Source organism: Sphaeramia orbicularis, chromosome 5 (assembly GCF_902148855.1).
Source record: "Sphaeramia orbicularis chromosome 5, fSphaOr1.1, whole genome shotgun sequence".
NCBI classification, from domain to species: Eukaryota; Metazoa; Chordata; class Actinopteri; order Kurtiformes; family Apogonidae; genus Sphaeramia; species Sphaeramia orbicularis.
The window spans coordinates 28,967,917-28,981,852 of NC_043961.1; the positions used below are offsets into that span (position 1 = coordinate 28,967,917).

The 13,936-nt window shown below is 37.2% G+C and overlaps 1 protein-coding gene across 3 annotated transcripts; it reads left to right on the forward strand.

The window, feature by feature from the left end:
• The first annotated feature begins 7,661 nt into the window (after positions 1 to 7,661).
• ankrd33ab (ankyrin repeat domain 33Ab) lies at positions 7,662 to 12,944 on the forward strand. Of its 3 annotated transcripts, XM_030133998.1 has the most exons (6): positions 7,710 to 7,794; positions 8,323 to 8,403; positions 8,616 to 8,935; positions 9,036 to 9,165; positions 9,398 to 9,538; positions 11,365 to 12,944. In XM_030133998.1, the coding sequence occupies exons 3-6, from the start codon at positions 8,675 to 8,677 to the stop codon at positions 12,219 to 12,221; spliced, it is 1,389 nt and encodes a 462-aa protein (XP_029989858.1). In that variant the 5' UTR covers positions 7,710 to 7,794; positions 8,323 to 8,403; positions 8,616 to 8,674; the 3' UTR covers positions 12,222 to 12,944. The 3 variants fall into 3 exon arrangements, with proteins under 3 accessions (XP_029989857.1, XP_029989858.1, XP_029989856.1); XM_030133997.1 differs by lacking the exon at positions 8,323 to 8,403 and having other exon boundaries at positions 7,662 to 7,794; XM_030133996.1 differs by lacking the exons at positions 7,710 to 7,794; positions 8,323 to 8,403 and having other exon boundaries at positions 8,461 to 8,935.
• The last annotated feature ends 992 nt before the right edge of the window (positions 12,945 to 13,936 follow it).

Consider the following 13,936-nt stretch of genomic DNA (forward strand, 5'->3'; position numbering starts at 1 on the left):
CCCCATTTCAAAGACATGCACTGATAAGTTAATTGGTCAACCTAAAAAAAATTGTCCATTGGTGTGAATGTGAGAGTGATTGTTCGGCTGTATGCAGTATGTCAGCCCTGTGATGAACTGGCGACTCATCTAATGAATGAATGAATGAATGAATGAATGAATTTAGTGTTTCTTCTGTGTTTATGTAGCAGCGGAACACACCCAGAGAGGACATTACAAAAACTGCTAATACATATAATCAACATGTGTCCAGAGTGTGAGATTTACAGGAGGTCTAATGGCAGAAAATTGGATAAAAGGTTCACACCGACGAAAAAATAAATAAATAAATAAATAAATACATACATACATACATACATACATACATACACACATACATACATACATAAATAATAAGTAAATCAAAATAAAAAAGCACAGCTGTGGTTGGCTGAGATCCAACTCAGATACCAAAAGGGTACCTGAACAGTGCCACGGTGGAGGCATAATCACATAAAAATGATAATTATTGCAGTTTTATTTCTCAGAATGACTGTTTTTCTTGTCCATTGACAACGGTGGCATCAAATGTTGAAACTGCCCTACTTAATATTTGTTAGCACGATTTGACAAGAGTTCCATAATTAACTTTCAGCTTACTGTAATTGAAGAGTAAACAAGAATTCCATCTCCCTCTCTAGACCCTGCCCTAAGGCTGAAGAAAATATCCTCATTTCAGCCTCTCACAGGTGTTTTCAGACATGTATGGAGTTAAATATGTGACTGACAGCTGTTGTAGCTGATAAATTTGGAATATTTTTACCACTTCTCATGAAATGATTGTGATTTATTCTTTATAAATAAAGTGTAACTGGGACTCAGTATGTAATCATTGCACTTAATCAAGGGTGATTACTGATGTGTATAAATATTAATATTAATAAAAAGAGGAATGTGTCTGAAAACAACATTATTCCAATTTTATGGGCAGCAGTGTATTTAGTCAGATAATACTCTACTGCTCTACTCCATGGCTCGACAGTTATCTGTTGTCTTCTGATTTGGACTGACATGAGCAAGTTACAGGAGAGTGTGTGTTTTTATGAAGTTTAAAGATCGGACAAAACAAACACTAGCTCAACTAAGGATTTCTCTGCTTTTTGAGGACACTGAGTGTGAAGGTGGACTGCCTTGGGTTGGTTGCAATCTACAACTTCAACACTACATATCACTAAATCCAATACATTCAAGCTGTAAAATAACCAATTACTGACCTAATCTTAGTCCAGATATTAACACTGTAACCTCAACTTCAGAAAAATAAAGTTGAAAATAGCACCGCACCTGTTGCACAGGAAACACAATCTTTAGAAGCCATTTGTAAACAATAGACCAAACTAAAACGTTAACATGTGAAGACTTAATTAAGCTTAATTACCTCCGCCAAGGAGGTTATGTTTTTGCCAGGGTTTGTTTGTTTGTTTGTCTGTTTGTTTGTTTGTCTGTCCGTTAGTGTGCAACATAACTCAAAAAGTTATGGACAGATTTGGATGAAATTTTCAGGTTTGTTGGAAATGGGATGAGGAAGAAATGATTAAATTTTGGTGGTGATCGGGGGTGGGGGGGCCCACGGGGGGGGGCATTGATCGTTAGTGTGCAACATAACTCAAAAAGTTATGGACAGATTTGGATGAAATTTTCAGGTTTGTTGGAAATGGGATAAGGAAGAAATGATTAAATTTTGGTGGTGATCGGGGGTGGGGGGGCCCACGGGGGGGGCCACTGATCAGCCTTGGCGGAGGTCTGCGCTCTCCGAGTGCTTCTAGTTTACATTGATTTAAGCACTGTGTGTATTATCGGGATACTTACAAACACACAGCAGCTGCAGCTATGCAAAGACACAACAAGCACACTAACAGCAATTAACTTTTCATGAGAGGACATTTAAATTAACCAGAAATTTTGCTTAACCTCCTTAATGTTGACTGAAAAAACTGTGCTTCTTCATCATTATTGCACATGGACATGCACAAGAAAACATCCAAAATGACTAAAACAGAGCTACCATAATGAATTGATTATTTGACTAATTTTAAACAGCAAATAAACTGATAACTCATGGATTTGTGCAATTCTTCACAAAAACAAAAGTCTAAATGATCTTGACCATGTGCCACAGACCTAACACAATGAATGTGAAAAACACTTCTCCAGTCATTGCTCAACACCTGTAACAATAACTACAACTGCACATGTCTGTAATTGTTACAGAGGTTTAGCGCTGTTGTATATATTGAATAGTGTGATGTATTTTTTATTACATTTTGTGTAAAAAACTACTTCACTTTGTGTCTTGCATGTGACTCTGTCTCGTCGTCATTGCATATGTGAAGGGATTCTCAATTGACCTACCTGGTTAAATACAAATAGGTGAGCGAGTGAGTGAATGAATGAATGAATAAATAAATAAATAAATAAACTAGAAGAGCACTCAGAGAGCGCAGACCTCTGCCAAGGCAGATCAGTGCCCCCCCCCCCATTACCACCAAATTTTAATCATTTGTTCCTTGTGTCGCTATCAACATTTCCTGAAATTTTCATCCAAATCCGTCCATAACTTTTTGAGTTATCTTGCACATGGACAGACAGACAGACAAACCAACGCCGGCTAAAACATAACCTCCTTGGCGGAGGTAATGAAACCTGACTATTCAGATGATTTCTTGGATACATGGATTGTCAATTTACACCACGTGGCCAATCAGATGGATCCATTCTCAGATTATCTGCGGTCAGTTCGATGGCATTGCCAGGTTAGTTTGTTTATTTAGTAATCATCGAGTCATCGTTCTAATATTGAGCTGTCATCCCTCCCACAGTGAAACCATACCTCTACCCCCTCATAAGTTTTAAAGTCACAAATAGGATAACAAATGTGAGAAACCCACTGTGAAGCTGAATCCAAAACCATAATAAAAGTACTTGCTGTTACTCACACTGTCAGATTTACATCCTTATCTATCACATAATGTATTTTTCTAATTGATAAAACACACTGCTCTGAAAACAAGACAATTGCTTTCTACTTTGTCACCACAGATACTAAAGCATCTCTACTGCTGTGGAAAAACCAACATGTGGAAATATCCTCCATTGGCAAACTGAGCTCACATGATGGATGCAGGCAGATTTAATCTCAAAGCCAAGATTAAGTATTCATGACTAGATGATCTTCTAAGCACAGCTGTCCAGGCTCATGGTATAATTCAAGGAGGTTTATGCGCTAGCTCATATGAATCCAAAACACAAAGTCAAAGAAGAAAACAAAAGAGAATCGCTGTGTAAAACTGTATCTGACACGCATGTTATGTACACATGAACAGATAAACACACACATCAATGGTCGACCAACACAACGTTGGCATCTCAATCCACCAGGACAGATTACAGCTATAAAAATATCAAAATGCTCTGCTCTCTTGAACATCAAGTTAAGCTTTTAAAAACTCAGCTGAAATGATGATCCCAGCGAGCTGAAAAGCCTCTCTCTCTCTCTCTCTCTCTCTCTTTCCACAGTGTAGGATTACAGTATGTGCATGTGACCGTGCACATCTTTTTGTATTTAGCGTTGCTGTGAATACTTTACATCTGACATTGATTCACATTGTTTTGAGTGCAAAGACAAGCACCTTCATCCAAAACTCTGGCTTGAAAGCTGCTGTTTTACAGCGTCTGCAGCTATTGTTTTTAGTTTGTCGGCTTCATATTATGGGTAACAATGAGAACTACATTAAACTCCAGTATAAACACAGTAAACTCCCCATGTTACCTCCATGTCCTGCAGCTACACTGGATTTTCTGGCCAACTTGAACTTCATCCCAATGTCCTGGTCCTTCTCATCAGACAACAGTTTATCCCCGATTGGATCTGAAATCTTACAGAAAAGAAACACATGAAATTACATGGATGGGAAGGTGACATTCTTAATACTCAACAAAAAAAAGATTGATATTTGTTTATGTTTAAATTCAAGTTAAATTAGGGCCAAGGCCAAAGAGTCATTTAATAACTGTCACAATAAATGCCAAATAATATTTTTTTTACCCCTGGTTAATAGATCCTTTTTGGTCCTTATTTGTGGTTTCCAATTATTTGTATGAGACAAAAATGACATATACGATCCAACAAAATGAAAATAACATAAAAGAAATAAAAAGACACAAACACACTTTGTTATGTCTTGTACCTGTAGTGTGATTTTATGATCTAATGCTTTGTTTGCTCAATATTTTACTTTGACTGACTGGCTCTCAACAAAATAAAGAAAATATGCAGAATCCAAGTTCTTAATCAGTGAAATTAAAATATCTTAAAAGACACAGAAAAAAACAGGAGATTTAAGAAGTCTAGTAGTAGAACATTCACCACCAAAAAAAAGTAAAACTGAGTAAAACAAAAAAAAAACAAAACATTGAAATATTTTCAAGGGTTTTAGCTGAGAATGTAAAAAAAAAATAAAAAATCCCTAAAAAAAAAAAAGTTAGCAAAATCATGAAATATATGTAGCATTAATAAAATGACTTATGATTTAACTGAGGTTAAATCAGTTTTCTTTATAATAATAACTTACTTGAAAACCACAAATTTGCCTGGGGGGGGTATCACAAATGTTTGTTCAGTATCCAACACTCTCTGTCCTCAGACACTCCACCATCCTCCACCCCAAACCAAAAAACTTTTATGAAAAAAAAAAAAGATTTAAAAAAAGATTTAGAAAAGAAGCTACAGAGAAGGTTTCTCCTGTTAAGACACAGATATACAATCTTCTATACAACAAGACAAAAATGATTTCCAGTATCTCTAGTTTCGATGACAGGATAAATAGAGGATGATAAGCTACTTCAGGGTTTCTAGCTCATTCCAGTTCAGTTCATCTTCTCTCCACCCTTCTTTCTTTTCTATTTTTTCTCCAGCTTAAGTGTCGTTTATCTTATCTGTGGAATTTCTTTGGGAGGACAAAACTGATCAGGACACCACAACACCAAATATATAGAAGAGAATAATACAGCAGAGGACACTGGAGAAGAGATCTGCTGCTTATTTATTTAATTTGCATTTGAATCATTTATCCACTGTGTTAAAATTGGATAAACATAATAATGACAACTCCAAAATTATCTCTTTGTTTTGGTGTGAAAAAAGAAACTATACGATGAAAGTGTTTACATTTATAAACTGTCCTTTTACATAAAAAAGTGAAAAATCTAAACAACTGTAAAGAACCTGAAATTTCTTAAGAAAAGTAAGTAGAATTTCAACACTATTATTCCTGTTACTACATGTTTTGTGCCTTTGTAGATGCACTGCAATCTGTAAGATGTAAAAATAAGATGACACTATAACTGCTCTTTTACTTTTTGCACAAAAACAAGAAAGCAGAAAGGAATCATAGGTTATCACCCTATTGTTTTACTGGTCCAGCCCGCCTCAGATCAAATTGGGCTGTATGTGGTCCCTGAACTAAAAAGAGCTGACACCCCTGCTTCAGACTGTTTCAGCCTTTGTGAGTGCACACAGTGATTAAAAGAGATCTGGTTAATATTTGCAAGTATTCAACCCATAAAGACCCAGTGCTACTTCTGTGGCAGCTCCAAAATATTTTTTCTCTATTTTTAACTTTTCTTAAGTGAATCATCACTATTTGTTATGACATTATCCACTGTACTCTGCATTTTTCAGTGAACATCAGGTATTTTCCTGTATTTAATATACTGGTCATGCAGATGCTCATAAAAGCTCAGATTAAAGTTGAGGGTTATTACATCAAAAACTGAGAAAACTGAAGAAAAAGTGACTTTTTCAGCAAAATATATCATTAACTGAACATAAACCAAATGTGTCCATCCACTGTTATTGCTCCAACTCCACGGGTTTTACTGGTGAATCAATGTTGTAAAAGATGACAATGTTTCCATGTTCACTACGGAGCCTCTGAACGTCCAAACAGGTCATATCTGATGACCATGAAAGGATGACAAACTGCATTTAACACAAATTATTTACATGTATTGATAGGATTAGTGGATCAGACATTATTAAACATTTTAGATCAGTAGATAGTTTTGGTCATCCGTGGCTGTTTGGGTCTTTATGGGTTAAGTTGGTCATTTTAGTTTACCTGTGGTGTGCTGTGTTGGCCTGGTGGAGAAAAGGTCCTCATTTTATCATTCACATGTCCGAGAAAATGTTCAGTCCTCGTGTGCTTTTTGGACAAAGTCTTCATTTTCCTTGCTGTGCCTGCTCCCCCGTGAGTTTGTCCTGATGTGTTTTTTACTTCACCCTAAACTCTTTGAAATCTGTCACATTCCTGTCTCCCTCATTAGGAATACGTGCTGTGTCTTGTTTCAGTCAATCAATCAATCAGTCAATCAATGAAGTTCAATCAACACTCAGAGTGGGTAAGTTAAAAGGCTGAGTACCATCCTGTCTGACTCCCAAAAGAAGGAGAACTAAAGTTTGCTTTTCACAAGACCTTTTTGTGCCAATCTCTCCTCTGGGCAGATTACGACAGCTGTTCAATTGCACTGGGACCCCTCCTCAGGGCCTTTTGGTTAAGAGGGGGGTCAATACATCCAGACAGGTCCAGTCATGTCCCACTGTTCCAAAGGCTCATTACAGTCTGGACATTCCCAAAACACCTAGAGCTACACTTTTAAACTTTCAAAGGAGCTCTGGAAAAAGTTGTGAAAATGTGCTCTTTCTTTTTTTTTTTTTTTTTTTTTTTTTTTTTTTTTTTTACCACAGACTTCAAATGATACAGCACACAAGTATGTATGGACTTTCCTACCTTTATTTTTATGAGCAATAAACTTTAATTCTGGTTTCTATTTGTATACATGACTGCACTGAAATCCTGCAACGGTGGCAAAAAGTGACATCCTCTAAAAATAGTTTGCACTTTCCAATTCATGAGAGTAATCATGTGTTAGAGGTTATTTAGTTTTACTTTATCATTGGTAAATTACAAAGGCTGGGGTCTGAGACTGCAGCTTATGAACAGTGTGAGAGACTACCATCCTGTGGTTAAGCCGAGAAATACTATCACCAGGCCTCGTTTGCCATTCTGTACGATTGTCATTTCTGATAGTCTGTGCTGGTGAGTCTCAACAATTAATTAGATTACACTAGTTTAAACAGATTAGTTAACATTTAATACAAATACAATTAGATCAGTGACTTATGTGTGACCTGAGAACAAAACATTGTGTGGTTCTGGAGATGTAAAAAAAAAAAAAAGTATATTGATTGGTGCTAAAATGTAACTGTCCTCCAGTTTTTCTCTTCTGTACTCTCTGCTATAGTATATCTGTCATGTTTTACACCATTCTGTGTCAGTCAGATGAAATTCTTTCTATTTAAAAAAAAAAAAAACAGACAATACAAATACTAAAAATACTTTGGGGCACTGTCTTCATCTCAACAGTAAAACACAGTCGTGTTGGCAACAGGTACTGTAGTTGGCTGTGTTGGTGTTGAAAGTTGAAAAGACCTAAAGCACTAACTAATCCTCTTCATAAAGCTGTTTTAAGTGGGATGAGCTAAGCACAGTATATGTCTGTAAAGACTCCTCCTCTCAGTTTTATGTCATCATGCCAATTTGTGCATATTTACAGGCTCTGAAGGAAACTGTGACCTCTCAAATGTGCTGAAAACGCAGTGGGAGTGTTGGAGGAAGTTAAAAGTCACAGACGTGTGACTTACACCCACCAGCACGTGGACGCATTCATATTGACAACAAATTGACTACATTAGGGGTAAGTTTAGAGCCTTTACACCCATGTGCATGTGTTTTAGTTAGTTTGACTATAGTTATGTTGATGCACACACATTATTTCCTAATGGCAACATGATGGTTGCAGTTCTGCCTCTGTGTTTTACTTCTCCATTTTAGTTTCAAGAAATTATCGTGGGCTTTTAAAACAGTCTGTGGTGCATTGGAAGTACTGTACAAGACACACTTCCTATCATGAATACTTCAAAGGTGATTTGTGTCTTTAGTTTTAACCGTATTAATATCATGGAAGAGCACTGTCCATGTCCTATGGTAGATAAGGAGTATTTATACACTATGAGCCTGTTTAGGTTCAAATGACCATTTTAATTAACATTTGGCATCTTAGCACAATCAAAATATTCTAGAGGAAAAACGAAACAGAACTGATGAGTGCATTGACATTAGAAAATAGTAATAGAGTCAAAACACGGGTTGACATGGTGCACGTGTGTCAGAGGTTATTCTTAGGTGGGTTGTTCCTCATTTAGCCCTCCTGCATGTTCTGCAGGGCTTTTAGATGCTGATCCAGTTACTCAACAAGAAAAGGCCTACTGAGCTCATACAACCCCACCCACTCCACAACACACAGGTAACAGACTCATAATCCCCGACTGACAGGCTCACGGTAACGTTTGTCAGTCTGTCAATAACCAAACCTTTCAGGAGCTGTGGTGAATCTGGATGTTGAGTTTGAAAACAATGACTTGCTTGGTTTTATTAGGAAAAAAAGATTAATTTCTCTACACTGGACTGCAGCTTTGATACTACAGATTCATATTTCTCATTTTGATTTTTGCGTAGATGTAGCCTCGGGATAAAGACCTCACCTGTTCTGCTGTCGGGTCTTTTTGAGCTGGAAGATGGCTACTGCAGCAGATGACCCCCACCTGGGCTCCGGTCCTGATGATGATGAAACATCACTGTCAGGGAGCGACTCTGATTCAGACAGCATCCTCTCCGATGACTCCGTGCTCCCAAACTACATACCAAAAAGAGCAAATGGGGGTCAAGTCAAAACACTTTATGAAGCGTGTGCTCGTAATGAACTTGTGTCTTTACAAAAAGTTATGGAGAGAGGAGTCACAAGAGAGGAGGTCATGGAGGTGGATATCAACGGTTGGGTAAGATGCTCAAACAGAAACCTTCAATCAAAGCTAAGAAATGGTGAGATGTTTCATGTATCTGTAGACACTGATCCTTATTGGTGATTTCCCCCAACAGAATGGCCTGATGCTGGCTTGCTGCAAAGGTTTTGTGGATATTGTTTATGGGCTTCACAACTGTCCCTTTATAGACATCAACCACCAGGACAATGAAGGCAACACAGCACTTATGATAGCATCTCAAGCAGGTCAGTCACACCTTCATACTGAAAACAAAACGTGCACAAAGATATTACTTAATTGAATTTCTTTTTTCTAGAAATTGTAAATATAAAAACTATATCTTTCTATCTGAGCTACCCTTCATTTAGTCAAATGTATTGATTTTTAGCAATAAAACCAATAAATCTAATTTTTTTGCTTAAACTACTGCTCTGATATGCTAACGATGTAATTTCTGAATCCTGTCCTTATCTCCAGGTCACGTCAACACAGTCTTGTACCTCCTAAACTACTTTCCTGGGATAGACACTGAAATCAGGGATTGTCGAGGTTTCACAGCCCTCATCAAAGCTGCCATGACTGGTCGCAATGATGTTGTAGCTGCCCTCATCATGGCTGGTAAGGACACAGTTCTGATCTCTGTTAAGTTTTTTACTTTTACAACTAATTTCCTGTTACATGAGTCTTAAAAAGCACTTTAATTAGACATTCATTTAATGTATTTGACTGAATATGTATATTTTTGTGGAATGTTACATATCTGAATCTTGCCAGCATCCAATCAGTGTATCTATAATGTTTTTTTTCCCAACTAGTGTATATGGTCTTTGACGTGGTTCTCCTCATATAGGAGCTATGATATAACTGGATCTTTTTTGAAACATGACATTAGCTCATTAACTAGTTCCCTTATAATTATAGCACTGTTAATGACAGCATTTGACCCCAGAGTTTATCTTTCCTTATTTGAAGAGAGCTAACTCTGTTGGCAAGGTAGTGTGCTTGTGACGCCAGACCTGTTTAAGGGATCATTCTGAGGACATTAGTGCATCTTAACGCACCCTGCAGTAATCTGTGATTTACTAGTCCTGCAGGCTGGTTGTAGATTAGCCAGTTGCACTACTATTATTAGGCTGAACAGTGTTTAAAATTAGAGCATGCTCACTACATTTTCTTCTACATTAGTGAAACACCGAAATAAATAACTGTATTTTACATTTATTGTAACTTGCGCAGTGTTTGACCATCCAGTAAAGTCTGCCCAGACCTAGAATGTTGTGAATGGATGCTTAGAACACAAAAAATAATAGGAACATCCTAGTATTGTAAAGCATTTACAACCACAGGACAGATATAATTTAGCATCTAGTCCTGTGGCTGTAAACTTTTAGAATATAAAACACTCATGGAATGACATGAACTCTGTAAAATGACAATAAACATCGTTTTTATGGTCTGTTTAGTTTACACTGCAGCTAAAAATATTCTGTTGTTTTACTTCATTTTATGAAAAAAACTATTTCATTATTATAATTGTTTGCCTCTAGATTTTGTCCAATATTCTGCTGTTTGTCAAGTTTTTGTCATATTCTGACAATAAAGAATTTCACAAGGCAAATTAACATCTGGTTTCTAACTCAAGAGCAAAAACTGAAAAATGTGATTAAAAAAAAAAAAAAAAAATTGACATTTATCATAATTAGAGCCTTGACAGTGAACCAATGAATGCTGACTATTAAATTAAATGACAATTCGTCCATCAAAAATAACTATTAGTTGCAGAACCAATCATACTATTCATCAGTATCAACTAATATGAACATTTTCCTTGTGATTTTTTTTAGCCATATCACCCAGCTGTTTATTCTACTCTGCACCTGAAGTGTGAACTCTTCTGACTCTACACTGGGCCCCTTAAGCCCTCAGTGTTTGATACTGATTAAAACTAACACAACAGGAACCATGTGGTCTGTGAATTTATACATTTTCTTCTCTAATGAATGGAGTGTTGCACTTCTCATTAGACCTTGTCAGAATCTTATGCAAATCACATTATTTAAAATGTGGATTATTAATAAATTCTGGTATTTAACAGATGCAATGTTGAAAATCTCCTAAATATAGTTAGATGGTTTAATAACTATTATTGCACAAAACTGACCAAATTGTACTGTTCACTGTGGCCCCTCTGGTTAGGTTTATAATTTGGAGAAATATGCATAGGACAATGCACAGGCATAATCAGTCATTGATAATAACATTCAGAATGAACTTGTATTTACCTGTAAACTGTAATGGGGCCTTTGCTAACATTACTATTAAAACCTGTGCTTTTCCTGCACCAAGTCAAAATGACTGTGGGTTTGCAGATTCCCCCAAAAAATACAACAAAATAAAACAGAAGTTGAATATCTTGCTCATTTGTAAATTTAAATGTTTTCCAGGGGCTGATATACATGCAACAGATACCACAAAAGGAAAATGTGCGAAGGACTGGGCACTGAAGACAGGCCGCTACGACACCTTGTTCCGAATTCGACGGCTTATGTTGCGGCCAAAAGCTGAGCAGTTCTGTGAGAGTTTTGTCCCTGAGTGGCCAGAGCTCAAAGAGAAAGTGGCCAAGGCCATAGCTGAGAAAAGCGCCAGGGAAAAAATTACCCAGCGGATCAAAAACACCTTTGGATTCAGATTTCCGCGTGACCCTGAAGATAATGGAGTCCTGGACCACATGGTACGCATAACCACCAGTGTTCACAGTCCTCTGATTTCAACTGGGTGCCGCCCGCTCTGCCCGACAAGTCCCCCTGCTGTTGGGAAGAGGAGATATGCAGTGCCAGAGCTGGTGAAGAAGCACCCCGAGCAGGACTTAGAGGAAACATCAGTGTGCCACAGCATCAGCTCTGTGTCTCACATCAGTCCTTCCATCCCGTCCTCAGAGTCCATCGCCACACAGTGCTGTGCCAACACTGAGAGGCGGGGCAGCATCCTCTCATTGGCCTCAACCAAGGTTACCTCTACTTTTATTCCTCGCAGTATGGCCAGAAGAAACAGTGTATTCCCCTCAGGCTGCATCCCCCAAATCAGTATCAGTAGGCCCACAGAGGCAACACCGAAAAAAGACAAGAAGAGGAAGAAAGATAAGACCTTCCTGGAACCACCAAAGTGGAAGTACAAGGAGATCAGGGAAGAGAAAAAGAGGGAGAAAGAGAAAGAAAAAGAGAAGGGGAAAGACAAAGAGAAAAAGGAGAAAAAGGAGAAAAAGAAAGAAAAAGACCGTAAAAAAGCTAAAAGTAAGGGTTAAAAAGCAGCTCCTCGGAGTCAACCAAAGAGATCATCCCTTCATTAGAGCAACATGTATTAAACTCAGGGTTTGATACTTGAAACATCATATCTTGCAAATCGACAATCTGAAGAGATATGGCAGAATATGAGAAAAGATGGGAAAATACCCATGACTGAATGACAGAGGAGGACGACAACAACATGGAGCTGAAGTTTATTTTTCTATAATATGCTCAAAATGTATAATATGCAGAAACTAAAAAGCAAGAACATACAATGCTATGATCATGTTAATTATTGTGTAGCCTAATAATTTAATGCAACAGGTGCTGCAGTATTTGTATCTACCTCATCATTCATTTAAAGGTACACAGTCTCATAGTGTATATATATATATCCATTACTTGTACATGATGTAAATATAGAAACACATAGATGTAATATTTGTAGTATGATTATTATCTGTCTGGGTTCTAGTAAATGATCATTTGTAAACAGCGAGTATCAGCTGTTTTGTATGTACTGTATGTTTCATAGCTGCTATACTTCAATATGGAGCATTTGGTTTATTTCTAACTTTCAATGCCATCTTCTGATATTGCCAATAACATATTCATATGATCTACTTTTATTAACTCTGTGAGTGCTTGGATTTGCAGTCATTTGAGTGAGATTAGGCTAAATGTAAGGCAGTGAATGGAGTCGGTTAATTTTAATAAATCTAATAAACTTTAAAACTGCAGTAATGAGTTCATCACTAACATTATTAATGGGTCAAATGACTTTTAGGATGACTGGTTTCCCATTAAATGCACTGCGCATTTTTATCCCCATGTCCCATGTCCTGCATATTGAGATAATATCCCACATTGTCATTTTTTATATGAATGTATGAGTGTGAGCAGACAATGACAAATCTGTGAGACTTTAGCTTTCTATTATTCTTTATGCATTTACTCATGGTTACTGCTGGGTAAGCTGGCCAATGTAATCCATAAAAACACTTTTCCTTACTCCATAAATTTTTGTTACAATCAAACTATACCAAATTTTCCATGTTTTCTCTAACTTTCTGGAGGGCTAAGGCTGCGTTGTTATGGTTTCTTTTTACTATTTCACAAAAACTCAGCATTGTTACATTAGTTAAGACGGAAGTTTTATTGCAATGTAGAGACAATTACCTTGGAGAAATCATTATACTAGTCCACAGCCCATTTTAAATCAATATTAACGGAAGAGGAATGTTTGGATAGAACCTTTAATACATTTGTTAAATCCCTCAGATGCTGAACCACCTGTAGCCGGCATAATCTATTGTTTGTGGCATTTAAGACTACTTCTCAGCATAATATGTTCCACATTGTCTCACACAAACAATATTTTTTGGCCCCCCCTTCTGGTTTCTTGGGATCTGGTCGCCCTAATTACTATGCATAAGGTGAAGGCGTTCTAATTTTGTGGTCTGCATCTTTTCTGTTTCAGCTCACCCTCAGCCCTCACAAACAGGACTCAAAATAAACACTAGAAGTGCTCAACAATTGCATGAAGTGTAAATAGACTAAAAATAGAGTATGCTGACACACTGGCACAACCTACCAGGGTTAGAATAGGTTGCCTGTGTGTCAGAGGTTTTCATCTTATTCTGCAGCCCCTGAAAGAAACCAAAAATTAAATTATGGGACTTCAACATCTGGGCTTAAGGCAACCAAGAATAAAAATTGGGACAGGCATAAA